This window comes from Festucalex cinctus, chromosome 13 (genome assembly GCF_051991245.1).
Source record: "Festucalex cinctus isolate MCC-2025b chromosome 13, RoL_Fcin_1.0, whole genome shotgun sequence".
In the NCBI taxonomy this organism is placed as follows: Eukaryota; Metazoa; Chordata; class Actinopteri; order Syngnathiformes; family Syngnathidae; genus Festucalex; species Festucalex cinctus.
In genome coordinates, this window is record NC_135423.1 from 18,121,363 (window position 1) to 18,139,483 (window position 18,121).

Here is an 18,121-nt window from a genome sequence, read left to right on the forward strand (position 1 = left end):
ATCATTGTAATGTTTGCTGAACATCATGTGGCCAATTGTTAGCGGGTGATGCGGCACTCTCACAGCACGGCCTTCCTGGGTGGAGTTTGCATGTTCTCCCCGTACTTCTCCGGGTACTCCGGTCTCCTCCTACATTCCAAAGATGTGCATGGCAGGTTAATTGGACGCTCCGAATTGTCCCTAGGTGTGCTTGTGCGTGTGGATGGTTGTTCGTCTCTGTGGGCCCTGCGATTGGCTGGCAACCAGTCCAGGGTGTCCGCCGCCTACTGCCCAAAGCCAGCTGAGATAGGCTCCAGCAACCCCCGCTACCCTTGTGAGGAATAAGCGGTCAAGAAATTGGATGCATGGATGGAGTATCAATTTAAAAATCGGTATCATTCCCCCACATTAAGATTCACATTTGATCGAAAATCTAAATTACAACTGAATGTATTTATGAGACCTGTGTTGCTGATGGACTTCCCTGAGTCTCAACCAAATCTACTGATTGGCTGTAGGTCTGTTAACGAAGTCATATATAAAACAATAGTAACTAAATATTGTTGAAAACAGACTACAGTATATCTAATCCAAGCAATATCAATTAGAATGATACTGCTTAGTGGGTAAGAATAATATGCAAATGCATGCAAATTAGTCAGTTACTAAGGAATACTAGATACTAAAGATGAACACATTTCTGTTCAAAAATAAATCCCTTCATGGCCTTTCTACAGGAATACTATTTTTCGTGTCATCAGCGCTTCACTATTCGGCATTGGAAAATTTTCCCATCATGCTATGTTGAAGTAACAATGCTCGACTGTTATTGTGCCTCTTTACTGTGTTGTATGGACACGGTGTAATACAGTTACAGTTATGTTGTTTCTACTTGTGTATTAAATTATTGGTACTTTTGGTGACACCCTTAATATCAAATGTAATGCAGTCAATGCTACACAGTGTATATACTATATTGTAATAACCAATTGAGCTTATATAAAGTGTAAGTGTAGTTGTAAGGTGATAAAACCACTAGGGGCAGCCTACGTAGGCTACTTTATTTGTTGATGTCAGCTAAAGGACAAAATGACCTTAGCAGCCCATAAAGAATCCAGCCAGCCGAGAATTTTCCCGGTGCTCCAAATTAGCCACCCTGGGGCCTGATTACAGTAATATGATGACGCAACAGCAACCTAAACACAAGCAAATTTGAATATTTGCCAATTAATTTCACACTGAGATCCTTATCGCAGAATGCAACCTGCGAATAAAAGGCTATCAGCATGCAGTGCATTATGGCATAAAGCATTTAATAGCAATTTGATAGAAAATTAACTAAACAGTCTGTGAAACCTATACTCATAGTTTGCCATACAAACAACGGATAAAAGACTGTTTTGATCAAATTGTGCATTGTGTGCATTTACTGTCTTCTATTTACAGGCCAACTAGAAGTTAGTGGCGGTGCACCTCAATTAAACCTGCAGGGCGGCAGGTCGACGCAAAGTTCTGTCTTAACAGTTTGCCCTCCTGCCACCAGTGAAGCATCATTATGTTCTCTTGTGTTTTATGCTCCACAGTTGAAGTTTATCCTCTCACCAGCCTTCCCTGAAATGACCTCTTTTGTAATACACAGCGGTAATTGGGAGAATGACACATCAGCAGTAGTGCAAGAGGCCACCAAAGTCACCACGGGCACGGTCATTCAGTTCGAACCTTACGGATGTCCAAAATGCATATCAAAAGAAAGCTGTGGCGGAAGTCGTGCGGCAACTCCATTCGGAAAAAAACATGATGGAGACATGAATTTCTAAGAAAATCAAGTCAACATATTATGACAATGAACTGGTAAGATCAGAAATTGTCCGAAAAGTGTTGATCAATTCTTGACTGATATGGTCCTGACAAGTCAAAAGAAAAGAGTAGGTTAAAAGTCTGATAGAAGTTAAATATAACCTCGGCGAATGCAGCTTCATGACAGTGACACAGGCAAAAGTCAGTTTTAAAATCATCACATGCTCACGCACACGCACGCACTCACACACAGATGGTACAATTACTGCCGACAAGTGTTGCAAATCAGTGACTGAAGATTCTCAGACTAACGCACTGTGTGTTCCTGTTTAGGGAAATTAGGTTGAAAGAACACCCTGTCCATCGGTGGCAGGAAGTAATTATCGTTTTAATAAAGGTGGTGGTGGGGGGGGAGTAGACTTTTTCTTTTAACAGTTTTTTAGGCAGGTTGTTTGGCTTGACTAGAAAAACAGTAGATAAGAAGATGCATCCTGCTTAAGGTATGCTATATATAATAACATCTGCATGGATAAAATTAATTAGTACTTTATCAAAATATGCATCTAATTACAAAATATTTGGTGAGGATGGTGTGTGATGTGAGTTTGTGAGCAGTAGGGAGGCTCGGGGTGTGAGCTGTGGCCTACAGCAATGCATGCGTAGAATGGCATCAGGCCTGCAAAGATATTTTTAAAAAGGCGGCTCAAGACACACCTTTTTACTTTGACTTTCATGAGATCTCGTAATTTATTAATCTTACTCTCTTTTAGTTTTCAGCTCCTTTTATCCTATTGTCCTTTAGCTTGCTTTTAGCGTTTTACATTTTATTGTACCATGGATTTAACAGCACTTTGAGTTGCATTTTTCTGTGTGAAAAGTGCTATATAATTTGATGTGAGTGCGGTCATCATGTTGATGATTTACTGTTACGTGTGTTAATGTGCAGCAATTTTGATAAAAATCCCTGAATGTAGTTACTGTTCCCATCTTACATAAAAAAGATAAACTGAAGGAAAGTTTAGTCCATTTTCAGGCATGAATAAAGAAATGGTTGGAGCTGGGTTAAGGTGACTTCAATTGAAATGCTTTTAATGCTTGCTTCACTCTGCTACTTGCCATCAGTTGCTTGTTTCTCACCCTGACCTCCCATCTTGGCGCTCCTCCCATTTTCAGTCATTTCTTTCCTTCCTATTTCAGTACTTCTCTGTGATTTTCCCATATTTTCTGTCTCCTCACTCCCACCAGCACTGCCGTGTCTTGCTGCCTCTTTCCCGCTTGCTCTGTGACCCAACGCGGGTTTTGTGCCAAAATCCAATTCGCTCCTTGTTTCTAACCTGCAGTTCCATAACTTTCCCATTTTGTTACACTGCAGTGCACACATAATACCCACTTTTTGCTCACAGCACAAGAAGTACATACACACAGTCACAAACATTTGAACAACTGTGACAACAAAGTAATAGGATATGATTACATAAAAAATAAACAATTAAAGCCATCTGTGAAAATGTGATGCTCATGACATTTTGTAAAGTTCTGTAAACATTCACCGGTTCTTTTATCTTGATGCCAAAAATACTAATAACAACCAGGAGACTATATATTCTCAGTTGAACTATTTACTGAATGCCAGAAAGATCATATACACAACTGTGGAGCGTTTTCTGCTGAATGTAGAAGAAGGTCTGATCTATTCAAAATGGTCTCTACTCATACTGTCCTGGCTGCCTACCCACACGGGGTGCGGCTCAGCCTAGCCCATATGAAAATGTGTGACTTGATGGTCTTAACTGGTTTCAACTGGGTAAGTGCTCCAGAGTGCAGATAGATAAGAAGACACCAAGCCAGGACAGGTCACAGCGACAACAGCCTAGCACAAAGTCACCTATCACATCATTAAGAGACCTAATTAACAACTCCACTCAACCTCAACTCAGGGCCAGTCACACAAGTTTCAGAATTAATTTAGTCGCCATGCGCGTGTGTAGTGTGTGTACATGTGTGTCACAGAGACCGCATCAGCCTTTATTTTGTGAACAGCGAAGCGTTTCAGGACTGGAATGCTCGTCTCAGCATAAGTGAGAGCAGTGGAGTGAGCAAAGGGAAAAACGTGATGGGCATTGTTTACTGCTGAGCTCTGATTGGGCACTTTGTCAGCCTGATGCACAAACACAATGTACACTCAAATAAATGTGCTCTTACTGTATATAAGTAGTGTGGTTTGATTGCGTAATAAATAACACTTTTTTTGGAGTGTCATTATAAGCACAAATGTGATTAACACATTTGCTATGTTTGCACATGTTCTATTTGAAATGTTTTAAGTGTCCCAAACAAAAACGGCCAGCAGGTGGCAGCAGATTATAAGAGATCAACTAGCGCCATGTTGCAAACAAGCTGACTCTCCCACAGTTCTAAACAGATTTGTGAATAATGATGAAACTTAGCTATATTTTAATTCGAATTGCTGCAAGACGGAAACAGATAGAATTTTATTTCCTGATGAAAGAATAGGCTCTAATTTTTATTTTGGTGGGTTCTTTGTTTTTATAGCAATAGAACAGAAGATTCAGTGGGCCTTGCAAAATCATTCAAAATCTAGTAAAACAGCCGCGAGCGAAGGGGGTTGCTTCAGTGAAAATAATAATAGCATGAAATCTTTATTTTTCACTAGAATAAATACAATAATATAATAAAATATACACACTACAAGATGTGTTGATGATGTCATCCATCATTGTTGTTTAAGGAAGAGGGCAGCGCCAGTCTGTATCCACTGGCTGGGATTGCTTCTGCAGGGCACGCTGATGTGCGTGACCACCTTCACCCTCTCGGAGCTGCTGTACAGAGGCAGCCAGATGCTCTCCTCGGAAGCAGCGTGGTCAGCAGTACAATTCTACGAGGAAGCATAAAACACAGATTAATAAGTGACATCATCCCACCTCGGAATAAAAGTACTGAGAGCGCACAGGCCTCCTCCAAGGTTTTTAACAAATTTGTCACCTGTCAGTTCAGTGAAGGAACAGCTGAAATTCTGAACAAAAGTAGCAAAGGGGAGGTTAAGGTCCATCCCAATCTAAATTTTGGGGGATCCAAACGAAAATGTAACATTTAATTAGCTGTTTTGATGATTTTAACAGAGCCTTAATCTTGGAAGAATGCCTACCCAAAAAATATATGAATGTTGCTACCTAATGGAATTAACGCGGCGCCTGTATAGTACTTTGAAAGCCATACCTGAGGAACCCAGGCCATATAGCAGAGCGGCACTGCTGACACACTGGGAGAGTCATGCTGGTTTTCACAAAGATGGACACCGTCAAAACTACAACCCTCCAGCTGGAGACCTCCCACCTACAAAAAAAAAAAAAAAAAAAAAAAAAATGGCAGACAGTAGTGACGTGTGACGAAAGGAAAACAAGAACATACTACAATGGGATCTGAATTAATAACGCCTTCATTTTCTAGCCACAATGATATTTGTTGCTTAGCTAAATACTTCCTGGTTCATGGAGAATGATGTATAATGTAACTAACAAGCAGGTGATACCTTTTTTTCATTCTGAACTGTCATTCTGTCTGTAGATGACAAAGTGGCTCAAACCATAATAATAGATTCTAGAACCTGCCCCTATACCCAGACCCTTACCAAATTCGGTCAGTTCACTGTGCAATGGCAAATGGGCGACTGGACTAAGCAATGGTAATTCTGGGGCAGGGGCAAAATCCATTAGTGACTTCAGAAGGAAAAAAAAAAAAAAGTGAAAGCATGCATACCTACCATCTTCTTAGCATATAATCAGTTTCTACAGCTTCAGGAAAATTCCATTCAACACTTTTTAATTCCATTTGCAATGAAATTTAAGGGTAATCTCACAATGTTGTCAATGTCCCACGTTGTCCTACATTGCTATGAGACATAAATGATGTGCATCTGCTCTTGGTTCCACTATCGTGATTGCGCTCTTTAAAGTCATTCAGAACATTATAAAGAATGTTCAGTTATTTTGAGATTTTATCATCATGTCTTAACATTTTCTTTTTTTTTTATGAAAGATTTTTATGACATTTTAATGCCAATTAAATTGTTTTTTAGATACATGGATTTGACGTCTTTTAAAGGTGACATCAACGTTGAAGATTTCTTGACAATAATATGTTATATTTAACTTCACTAGTCTAAACATGAAATTCTGATTAATATTACATTTGTGCAATATGAGTTATGCAGTAAAATACAGTCGTTTTTTAATCCATCTCAGGAGGCGGCCATTTTGTCACTTGCTGTCGACTGTAGATGACATCACAGTTATTCAGAGCTCAGGCAATGACCAATCACAGCTCACCTGTTTTCTGAAGCTGCGCTGTGATTGGTTGTTACCTGAGACCTGAGCAACTGTAATGTCATTTTCACTCGACAGCTACTGGCAAAATGGCCGCCTACTAATATTGCTAAAAACTGCTGGATTTTTCTGTTTTAACCTATATTCTACTAATGCAGTCTTAACCAGAATACCATACTTAGAATGGAGCTGCATAGAACATATTGTCAAGATTTTTTTTTTTTTTTTGAGGGGGGGGGGTGGGGTACCGCTACCTTGAAATAAGGCCAGGTATACGCCCATCACAATTATTATACACAACGTATATAATGAACCCTGTATAATGTTTCATGAAAATGTCTTTAATGCTACAAATGAAACCAAAGCACCTTTCACATCACACTTTCTCAACTGCAACAAAGAATGTAAAAGAAAAGACAAAGAAAGGAGAAGGAAAAAAGGCGATGATACATAAAAAAAACAACACATCAATGCCAAATAGCAGGATAGCGAGGACAGGCACACTCCCTGAAGAACGATACAAAGAGGATGCAGAGGCGCGCCGATATGAATCCCGATTGGGGAGAAAAGAGATCTTGTATGTCATGCTCGCAGTTCATGTTTGTGAGTGCTTTCACTCGGGTGACTCAGAGATTTTCCAGCGCAGCTCAGACAATAAAAGGAACTCTGGCGTCAAGCCAGACATACAAAAGACAACTACTAAATCACCATAATCTGGGCAAAGGAAAAAAGGGCAAGGGAGACATATCCAGACAAAGCTGCTGTTGCGTGCTTGCGTGCGTGTGTGTGTCGCGAAAAGAGCACATCGCTTCACAACAATTATTCCCTCACTATCTTCAGCTGTCAGATTTTCCTTTCCGTGCAGCCGCGGCAGCTTCTTGTTAGGAGGCCACATTCCTCCCATATACTTAAAACTAGTCAAGTCATAGAAGATGCCTAAAGCAGCAAAATTATAGACCTTTTCAACAATGATCTAAGCAAATGGAATGTCTAATGTTATTTGAGGTAAGAGGGTGCCATTTAGGCACTTGACAAGAGTTACATTTGCATTGAGACACCATGGATGCATTATCAGAACAACTTATTAACTTGTCAACTGACATAAATCAAGACCACTCAAGAGTAAACACACATTTGAATACGCCCATAATATTAGATTCAATAGCGGGCTATCTGTCACAGCTTTCACTCTACCTTCACTTGAAGCTTGGCTCCAATAATGGGACTCCTCCATGACGATGCAAATGCCAAACTGTCCATAGAACAACCTAAAGATCTAAAAGCCACAAAACAATGTTATCTTGTAGTTTCTTTTGAAAAACAAGGTCAAAGAAATCCTACCTGGCAGTCTCCTGCCTCAGAGCATTGAGGAAGGTGTCGGGGTGGAAGAGCTCGGACAGATCTAAGGTGTCCGAAAGAAGAGCTTGTTTGCTGGCACGTTCCACCCAACTCTGGAAAAATGGAAACGAGGACTAAGCAAACATAGGCATGCTAATGATGAAACGTATTTCAGGTATAAAACACTCAAGGAACTGTAATGACAAGTTTGCTCCATATGATTTATTTGGTTGTTACTAACATATCTATGGGATTCTATTTCCAGTTTAATACATCTTGTAGGAACTTTATTTGTACGTACACCGCCATTGTTGTTTACATCGCAAAGCATTCAGTGCGTAGTGACGTAGAACGAAAGGCAGTTTGGTTATAAAGAAAGCGTGATTACCCTCCGTAGCGTTCCTAAAGGGCCAATCAAAGCTCTTGAATGCGTCTAGTGAATGGCGAGACGGCATGGGGGATTGTGACGCTCCAGATCGCATGTTATTTCTTTAGGAACGCTACGAGGCTTGCCTCGCTTTCTTTATATCCGTTTCGCATTGCTCGGCAGAGCGACAGCCGCCATTCTACGTCACTACGCACTGAATGCGTTGCGACATAAACAACAATGGCAGCATATGTACAAATAAAGTTTCTATGTATTAAACTGGAAATGATTTTTGAAAAGTTAATCTCATAGCTATGTTAGTAACAACCAAATAAATCATATGGAGCAAACTTGTCATTACAGTCGGTATTCCTTTTAACTCAAATGCTGAGCAATTACCGTAATTCCCTTAAGCAGATAATACATAGAGATACAGAACAGAAAATCTCACAATTGCTATTAGAGTTTGTTTGTTATCATTAATAACCTTGGTAATATGTGCATCCTAAATTAGCATACACTCACTCACTCACTCACTCACTCACTCACTGTATCAGAATTTTGTTATTAGGACAATGCTCAGTTTTTGATTTGTTTGAAAATATGTTTCTTTATTGTTGTGCTTGTAGCTTTTTTGTTACATATTTAGCGAAATGAGAAACATAGTCAGAATTAAAGCTAATAGAAAGTGAAAGGGATACTTGAAAGTTCATATTTTGTCTGCAATTAATTTGATAACTTCATTTGTCTCTTATTGCACACTTCCCGTCGACTGAAAATGACACAGGTACTCAGAGCTCAGTTATCAACCAATCACGGCTCACTTTTATTGTTTGGTCATGTGACTATTGCAAACTGAGCCATGATTGGTTGTTAACGGAGCCCTGAGCACACTTGCTGTCATTTTCAGTGGACATCAATCAGCAATATTTGTTTTTGAAGGTACTAATTGTACATGAAAAATAATGAAGTTATCAAATTAATTCTGGACAAAATATGAACTTGTTACTGCTGAAAATGGCTGAGTCAAGTATGCCTGTAACGGTGAATGAAAAATGGTATTTAAGTGTTAGAGCCATACTCCACCCAAATTGGGACGTGAGCCTTTGCAATTTAGTGTTGCCTGTATATTTAGCATACCTGCTAGCAATTAGGGCTAATGTCTCCTTTTTGATAACTGCAAACATTTCACTTGCCGAGACAATCTTATTTCATATTTCATATTTATAATCTGTCCATTGTTTCTTTTGAGTAGGTGTTTCCCTTTTCATCTTAAAAATGTGTGCCGTCAGGAAGGGGACTATAGATTGCATTTTTTAATCTCTTCTACTCTTGATTCTCCCTTTTTTTTTAACACCATTCGGCAAGAGAATTTGGAGGCCAACAACATGACAGAACGTGAATAAGAAAACATTTGATTTGAGTGCTTTTTATTGTGATTGTAGAAGGGTCATTTCCAGCAAAGAATCAGTCAGGACTGGCTTGAAAGACGAATGAAGATGAGCATATACACCAAACTCACACAGCATCCATGCCAACACAGATGCAGATGTTTGCACTCTGACAAATACACAGCGAGCCAGAGTGTGCCATTAAAGCATCGGCCTGCCTGATTCACCTTTATTCAATTAGTTGAGCAGGCTGCCATTAAGAGGGGCACAAATAGATATTTAGAGACCGTTACCTCAAGACAGAGACACGAGGACAGATGCAGTGCAAGGAGGTTAGCAGATAGAAAGGAACAACGATGCAATGCACGCACACACAAAATTGGGTGCGCCGGCAGACCAAATAGCAGATCGACAGACGTAGACAGAAGGTGCAGCCTCACACGGTTAATGAAATGCATCGGATTCTCATGGACATAAATATTTCTGAGCACACGCAAGGGTGTGTGTGCGCGTGTGTGTCTACTCTCGGCTGCCAGAACATATTGAGGTAGGCGTGTATTCTGACACAGTTGAGAGTAGACAGAGCCAAAGCCTTTACTTCCTGGCACCAACATACTTCTGAATTGCAAGCATTTAAGATATGAAAGCAACAATGGAAAATGGATGTCATTGTTTTAGTCAAAATATTAAATGGTAAATGGACTGCTTTTTACATAGCGCTTTAACTACACCAGTGATGTCCAAACTATGGCCCGGGGGCCATTTGCGGCCCGCCATACATTTTTTGGTGGCCAGCGGCAAATACTAAAAAGAATTTTTCAATGCTGTTTAAAAAAAAAAAAGAAAAAAAAAGAGGGTGGATTAAACATTTCTAGCTACGCAAAGACACAAATTTGCAGCTAATAATTAAGTTCCAGAAATAGAAAATAGTTTCATCCACTTGTTTTTTTAGTGTCAACGTCCAATTTGTGAAAACATTACATTAATTAATGGTTAATTATTAATGAAAAAAAAATGAAAACATCACATTAATGGTTGTTAAGTGTGGTCAGTTGACGACCGAATGTTCTTGTGGTTTAGAATGTCAAGTTGGGATTCAGCTGCTGCTCAGTGGAGAGGCGTATCTATTATAGTGGCACACAGGGGTCACTATTTGCCTTGTGACAGTTTTCAATAAGTAACTGTACATTATATCAACAATTTATAATCACTTCATTGATTTTTACCATGTTTAACTCATTCACTGCCATTGACGGAAAAAGACGTCAAATGATGCATTTTTTTGCTGGTCTGGCAATGAATGTGTTAATAAGTAACTAAAAAAAAAAATCTAAGTGGCCCTTGCAGCTTTCTATTCTTCTGTATGTGGCCCTCAGAGGAAAAAGTTTGGACACCCCTGAAAGCACAAAGCGCTTTACAATTGAAGCCTCACATTCACCCATTCACACACACCAATGGCCGACTGCTGCCACGCAAGACACTGTCAGGTCCACTGGGAGCTAATCGGGGTTCAGTGTCTTGCTCAAGGACACTTCAAAATGGTCACAAGGAGTGAGGATCGAACCTACACCGCAGGGATGGGAAACGACTACTCAACCACTGAGCCATGCCACTGTTAACCATTAACTCCATTAACCATTACAGGGTTTCTGCAGGTATTAGCACATCTAATGCTTTTTATTGTCATTTTTAATGCAACCTAAAACAAATTTAATGCCCCTGCACACACACACCTGGACATACATCCATATACAGCCCTACATCGGTCGATTAAAATTCCTAATTGTAATGAATCAGATGATTTTCAGCGTTAACACACAATTAATCGCAAATTAAACACATATTTTAGAACTGTTCTAAATGTACAACAAAATATTTTTCAAGTTTTCCACTCTTGTTAAGTAACAAAGCAGACAAATGATTATCTAACTCAACTATGTGGTTGCATCTTTTAGTTCATTGATACAGTAATTTTATAACCTGCCATAAGATGTTTGAAGTTAAAAAGATATACTATACAGTTGAAAGGAATGTGAAACACTGAGTCATAGATTTGAGATGACATAATTTTTCTGCCACTAAGTGGCATATGATCAGTGTTGCATGTTGGTCATTGATAACGGAAAAAGTAAATTTTTCTTTTTAAATTAATTTGAACATGAAGATACTCGTGGACTCCGGCCCATCCCTGAAATAAAACAGATCACGTTTCACGAGTTATCTTCTGGAGTTGCTGAATAAAATACGCCCAAGCTTTAACAAGCAAATGACTTACTCCAAGTAATACACTCACCTCTTGGCACTCAAGAGAGTCTGGTAGTGCTAATGCAGACCCCTTTGAGATCTGTAGAAAACTCGCTTGGTGCTAATTGCTAACTCACAACCTACCAACGGTGTTTTCATTTAATTTATGCTTTATTTAAGGCCTTCATTTTCGCAAAATCCATTTAATGACTTTTATACTTTTTAATGACTTGCGGAAAAAAACTGCATTAATGGTTACCTGACTATCCTGAAAGCCTTTATGCTGGCACAAGTAACATTCAAGAGGTATAGCTAAATCTTGTGAGAACTAATGACAACTGGATTGCCACATATTAAGACAACATACAGATCCTATATTGGATTCAAATAGATTGTGCATGGGATGTGGGTATATTAGCTATATTACCTGTAAGGCGAGAGCACGCATTACAATAGCGCTCAGGTACTGCATTGGCTCTTCAGGTCCCTCCCACATATTCTGCCATGTCAAAGGACACTGAAAAAATACAAAATAAACAAGTAATTTATTTCAACATTTTTTCAACAAATCAGCAATCTTGGTATTAGGATGTCCTTCTCAAATATGAGCCAGTCAGAAAGGTGTACTGCACATGCTTCAGCTGGTCAAATGAATGCACATCTCTCACTCACTTTTGCTGTCAATGCAGAAAACGACATGGCGCAGCATGAAATCAAATTCATTGAGCTGCATTAAAGCCAGCCCTCGGGGGAAAGAAGCCCATGCCTGCCTAAAAAGTTGCTAGGATTAGTCCCTTGGATGTGTTTTACATAAAAAGTGAAACAGTTTGAAAAGTCATCACGTTGTGGTGTGTGCACTTTCCAGCATGTATAGTGCAATGGGAAGAGGAGAAAAATGGATAATGGAAGATTGGAGGGGTGGGTGGGCATACTAAAGTAGCAACAAAGAAGCTGACCTTTACTGAGCTTTGGAGAAAGTGTTCAATCCCTTTATGCATTCCCTCATATGAACTAAACAAAAACTAAATTAAATCTTATGACGCAATATGGTGTGTGGATGCTTGTGTTGTGAAGTGCCTTCATTTGACAATTTGATGTTAAGTTGCAGATCACAAAAGCCATGTCAAATAATAAAGATGCTGTAACATATATAAAATAAAAGTGATTAAAAGACCAAACAGTTTTTCTTCTTCAGTCTGTTCCTGCAACCATGCTTACATGCTAAATTATCAAAAGCAAGGTTTGATGACAGGGATGTATCAGGATAAAAACTATAGCTGAACTGACCATCAGTCAAAAACAGAGCTATTTTTACGCTTGAGGCAGTTTAAAAAAAACGAGGCATAGCTTAATAGTGAGTTCACTCAAATGGGTTCCACTTACCTCTTGATTGAGCAAAGCAGTTGCCAGTTTTTGGACTTTGGGAGTTAGCAGCTCAGTCCCTCTAATCACCTTGCTCAAGGCAGCGAGTGATTGGTGGATACTCTGCGACAATTACAGTTTAGGAATGTAACAGTCATTCATATGTACTGTATGGTGGTGATATCCTGTTTGTATTTGGTACACATATTGCATCTATATAATGTATGACTCTCGTGATATATGTTTGATTGCAGGATCTCTCTTAATACCGGTTTTCTTACACACCTGAACCAAGCGAATGGCGTTAAACTGCTCCAGAACAATGAATGACAGCACTGGGGACCCATGTTGATCTGTAGGTGGTGTGACCTTTTGTTGGATCAGTGCAGAACCCTGGAACATAGATGGAAGCCAGACACAAGGATGTTGCATTGAAATACAATGGGAAATGTAACAGATGTGTTATTTGTTTTAAAACAAGATTTTATGTAAAGAAAATATGCAGCAGCAAAATGAATACTTGTTCTATACAAATTCCATATTGCTTCATATTCAGGGTCACAAAGAAGCTGGAGCCGATTTTAGGTTAAAGGCGGGTCAGACCTTGTATTAATTACCTGTCAATCACAGGGCAATTGTGGATGCAGCAGTGCGTGGGAAATTATCCCATATTTTGTCATTTGGTGCATACTTTTCACACATTTGACAGACAGAAGTGTAGACACTCACCAATGATAATTGAAGATATCTTTATCAAGTTACGTGGAGTTTACTCTAGCTGACTTGGTTACACCCTGGAAAGGTTGTCACTTAATCACAGGGCAATTTCGAGTCTTTAATCAACCTAACATACTGTACATAGCTTGAGAATGTGAACCTAGAGAAAACACATACAGTACAACTCTAAATAAAGAGGCGTGGGTCGCTAGTCAAACCCACAACCTCTCAACTATGAGGAAGAAGTGCCAATCAAATGCTTGTCTTTCTTCAAGGACATCATTGTGGAACACTTTTACATTTCAGATTTCTGTCAAATCATTATTATTCATTGGCATGAGGGAGCATGTCCAACCTTGTGGAATTCAGTCAAGGCTCTCCAAAACTGTGATTACATTCCACAGCACTCTGCATTTCTTATGAAATGAACAAATAGTGAAGAAATGAACCTTGTTGAGTTTCTTCCACAAGTTGAGGATTGGTGAAAGTCCATTCGACCAGAGCTCCCTGTCAAACTTTGATCCTGTTGCCACAGAGCGGCTCATGACACGAAGTTGGGAAATCACCTGTGAGCCAATGACAAACATGTTATTGGTTGTTAAAATATTAATAGCTGTTGTTTGCAAGCCCTTTATACAACACATACCCATTATTCAAAAATTGGCAAATTTTCACCCATTTTTTGGTTAAGGCAATTACTAGAGAATACTGGAAAATAAAATAGACATGGAGAACAGTCTCAAGCTCAGAGGAAGAAAATGGCCAAACTCCAAACACAACTCATAAGAGATTCTTCCACAGCCCATCAAACACGCTTCGCTTTAGGCCTAGAGAGGACAGTCCTGTGCTTTCACGTAGAATCAAGACGTGTGTTAATGCGAAGGTGTATGTGAGGAAGACAAGTGTTGGTGATGAATGGCTTCCATTAGGTCCAGGCAAACTCCTTAAACCACCCGCTTTATCTTCTTTGCTCGGGTGATTAAATGTGTGTCTGTGTGTGTTTCATACTGAATGTGTATGCACGCATACGCGTTTGCACTGCATCATTCATTTGTCCCCAAAATGTCGACTCTCCTTCCTGCCATGAAGCGTAAAAGCACCTCACATAATAACCCAATCAATGAAATCCCTCTCAAAAGTCTCGTTCCATTATTGGCAAACTGACCACGGCAACCGTCATTAAGTTTGCACGTTATCTTGGTCAAGACGTCAAAGGATTCAAAGCGTTTCGCCATTTCCAAAACTAATAGATTAGTCCCTGACATTCATGACAATGCTCTGTTAACACCATGACCGAGTGGCCACGGCAGCCCAATTAAAAATGGAGTATGCCATAAGAAACGTTAACATGGGGCAGATTTGTAGCAAGTTTGTGGCCCAGCAAAAATGAACGGAACTGAACTCCATGTATATTGCCGCACAATAAATGTTTTCATTTCTGTTTTCTGTCAACAGCTAATTCACTAATCCATCAGCTCGATTCACATTCACACTCAGGTGTAACAGATAGCACTCACTCACTCACTCACTCAATTTAAAAGTTTGTCAGGCATTATGGCCTGTCATGTTTGCCAATCCCGCCTCCTTTTGTTATCTCACAACAATCCTGTGTCGTCCATAAAGATTGAAAACGGGGCTGGCGCAAAGTGTAAACGTAGCATAGCCAATTTTTAGTTTGTGTTGTATTTTTTGGAAAGCCAGCTCAAGCCTTTAATCCACATTACTGGTGAACATTCCATTTATCACAGTTGCATTAAAGTGACCGTGGAGACTTTTTTTTTTTTTAATTATTATTATCAATCAAGGTTACAGATATAAACCGACACAGTGACAACTTATGATTGACTGATGCTGACACAACACACATTTTGAAAGATTGAATTACTCCTGTATAGGTTTTGTGCCTGTGCTTTCAGCTCATAGTATGATAACAGATGGCTGTTTGATGGGACTGTTGTGAAAAAGCTGAAATCTTTGTTGTTGTTTCGCTGTATTACTGCACTCCATCACTCCAAAAGGGAACTTTAATTTTGTTGTGACTAAAGCTTGTGTCTTGGATCCGTAATATTAGATTGTGCAAATGTACCTAAAGTAGCTGGCCTGTGAGTGTATGGAATGTACCGAGTCTAGAAAGAAAAAAATAATAATAATAACCAGCTTTGAAACCGTGAAAAATGTCCACAAACACGAACATGGTGAAAAACTCGTAATTGACTGATCTGAAAAATTCCTCAAGATATACAGTCAATGTTCCTTTTTCAGTTATCATGTATAATATACTGACATGGCAAAATGGCCAAGGGCATTCATTTTTGTGTTCATGTCGTTTACAGGTTACTTTTACTTTTGATGCCTATAATGGCGAAATGAATAAGGAATTTTTGAAGCAAAAAACTCCAGGCCTATTCCTCTTTTTGGCCACTGTCTCATTTCTCATATGAGAACGGATTATTAGATCTGATCAAAAAAGGGCGAACACTACCAAACCTAAGCATCTGAGAGGTATAATCACTAAGAATGCGCTGCGTCTGGTAATAACGCGGAATATTGCACCACAACTGCACCCGCAGTCTGCGCCCAGTTACCCACCTATTCACTAAGGATATTGCTCTAATCATATACCGGCGCAAACACGCCCACAAAACTGACAGCTGGGAGCAAATTTGCACCTGATTTACCACACATGGCAATTGATTTGTGCCAAGAACATTGTAGTATAGTAACAGTTACGGGAAAGATGACATTATCAGAAAGTGAAGTTGGACTGAGAGTAAGCGTTTATAGCGCCATTAAGCTATACAAAGCAGAGAGGATAACAACGGCGTCATTCATTCATAAAGTACAAATTATTGGTGCGATTGTTTTTAAAAAATATATTTTCAGAGGTTGGTGTGGGCGTACAGTATGTACGTAAACATGATCGTAAGCTCACTTAGTGACGGATTTCCCCATCTGCGCGTGTTTAGTGAATTAGGCGCTCGCTGATGGCTCCATTTTTACCGGTTAGCGTGGTGCCAAGGCGACGTAAACCTTTAGTGAATAGGCCCCTGAGTGTCTATCAACCAATTGGCGACATGTGGGTGGAATGTCACAAGTAGCAGAGTACCAATCCAAGGTTGCGGCGGGTTTATTATCCTCAACTCTTGTGATCGTGTTGAAGTGTCCTTCATCAAAATACTGACCCTCTCATTGCTCCTGATGCTGTGACTCAACACTAGATAAAACAAGCCTTTTAACACTGTGTGTTCAAGCACTGAGTACCTCAGGTAGAAAAGCACTTTACAGGTGAAAGTTCATTTACCAATACAGGATTATGTGTTCAAAATTTGGAGACATGCTCTATGGTGGATATCGTTTGTTTTTATGTTGGGTTGTACCTGGGAGCTGATAGTTCTCTGGGAGGTTCTTTCTATGTTAGCAGGCAGACCAAAGAATGCAGGCTTGTCATCTTCTGGGAGATTCTCCACGACCCCACGGTAGTCCTGAGAGCACACACACTCACTCACTTGTGTGTACAAGATTACAACAATAACAGTTCATATGCACACAATACAGCAATACGTGCTCATATTTCACACACAGACATTTAGGAAGAACCTGTTCTTTATGTGAGAGAACATACAACTCAATTTGAATTATCCTTAATTATAAGTATTGATTTCATAACTATTTATACGAAGAATCAAATAATCATGTACACGGCTTGCAGCACAAGCTGGTATGGTCACAAATTGCAAGAATGTAGCATTTTTGAGCAAACAAGATGATAATTGAATAGTTTATGTGGGAGAGTAGACAACTTATGTGTAAACTATCCTTGATTATAAGTGTTCTCGATCTAACTTACCATAAAGTCCACTAAAAATATGTAAAAACATACATAACACAAGCTTAGCTATCACATTAATTGTTACTTTCTTTGCAAAATGTACATTCACAGCACAGATTTCCATATTGATTTTCTTTTCTTACCATGTCTACCCAACTCTTAAATGGCTAAAAGAAAATGCACTTTCAAAGACACCAAGAAGTGTTAGTCAGTGATAAGCTTGGGTGGCCTCTAGCAGCAATCTGTACTTTTTTTTTCCCCTTTAAATTCTTCTTACTTTGCCAATGCAGCAGATTTCATTGAGGATACAGATACATTAAATTGCTAAATTGTAGTATTTGCTTCCAGAAGCAAAGATGGAAGTGCACCTTTTTTTTTTTTTTAAATCCCTTTCGCAATATTTAATTTTGGACTGCTGAAAAGGGATGTTACATAAGAGGACCTCCATCATAGCAACTGTAAATTCAAATGCATGCTTGCCATTTATTTGTTGTGTAATTCCCTCTACCTACCAAAACGGAGCAAGAATTTGGGAGACTAATCTGAGATGGAAGAAAGCGTGCTCCTTTGCTCTTTCCCTGTCCGGCTGAGAGGGAGGAGAAGAGTCGTGCAGAGAAGAACTGCTCCAGGTATGAGCGCAAGATGCGGAGGTCAGATGGGTTGTCGATGCGTCCGCCATAGATAGCACTTTCCAACAGGCCATGGACAAACTCCCACTGAAAATGTTTACCACCTGAAAGAAAACAGAACACAT

At 39.5% G+C, this 18,121-nt stretch overlaps 1 protein-coding gene across 4 annotated transcripts in view; it reads right to left on the minus strand.

Annotated features, from left to right (window-relative positions):
* Positions 1-18,121, minus strand: part of dync2h1 (dynein cytoplasmic 2 heavy chain 1) — a 99,831-nt gene that overhangs the window by 20,708 nt on the left and 61,002 nt on the right. For 3 of the 4 annotated variants that reach the window (XM_077540645.1, XM_077540643.1, XM_077540646.1), the window contains 10 exons: positions 17,880-18,100; positions 16,916-17,020; positions 13,988-14,104; positions 13,107-13,214; positions 12,843-12,944; positions 11,887-11,976; positions 7,461-7,570; positions 7,314-7,395; positions 5,014-5,130; positions 4,418-4,672 (listed from right to left, as the gene is read on the minus strand). In XM_077540645.1, coding sequence (XP_077396771.1) covers positions 4,511-4,672; positions 5,014-5,130; positions 7,314-7,395; positions 7,461-7,570; positions 11,887-11,976; positions 12,843-12,944; positions 13,107-13,214; positions 13,988-14,104; positions 16,916-17,020; positions 17,880-18,100 — 1,214 coding nt within the window. In that variant the 3' untranslated portion in view covers positions 4,418-4,510. Of the gene's footprint in view, positions 1-4,417; positions 4,673-5,013; positions 5,131-7,313; positions 7,396-7,460; positions 7,571-11,886; positions 11,977-12,842; positions 12,945-13,106; positions 13,215-13,987; positions 14,105-16,915; positions 17,021-17,879; positions 18,101-18,121 lie in introns of those variants that run through there. The other variant, XM_077540644.1, reaches the window with a different exon arrangement.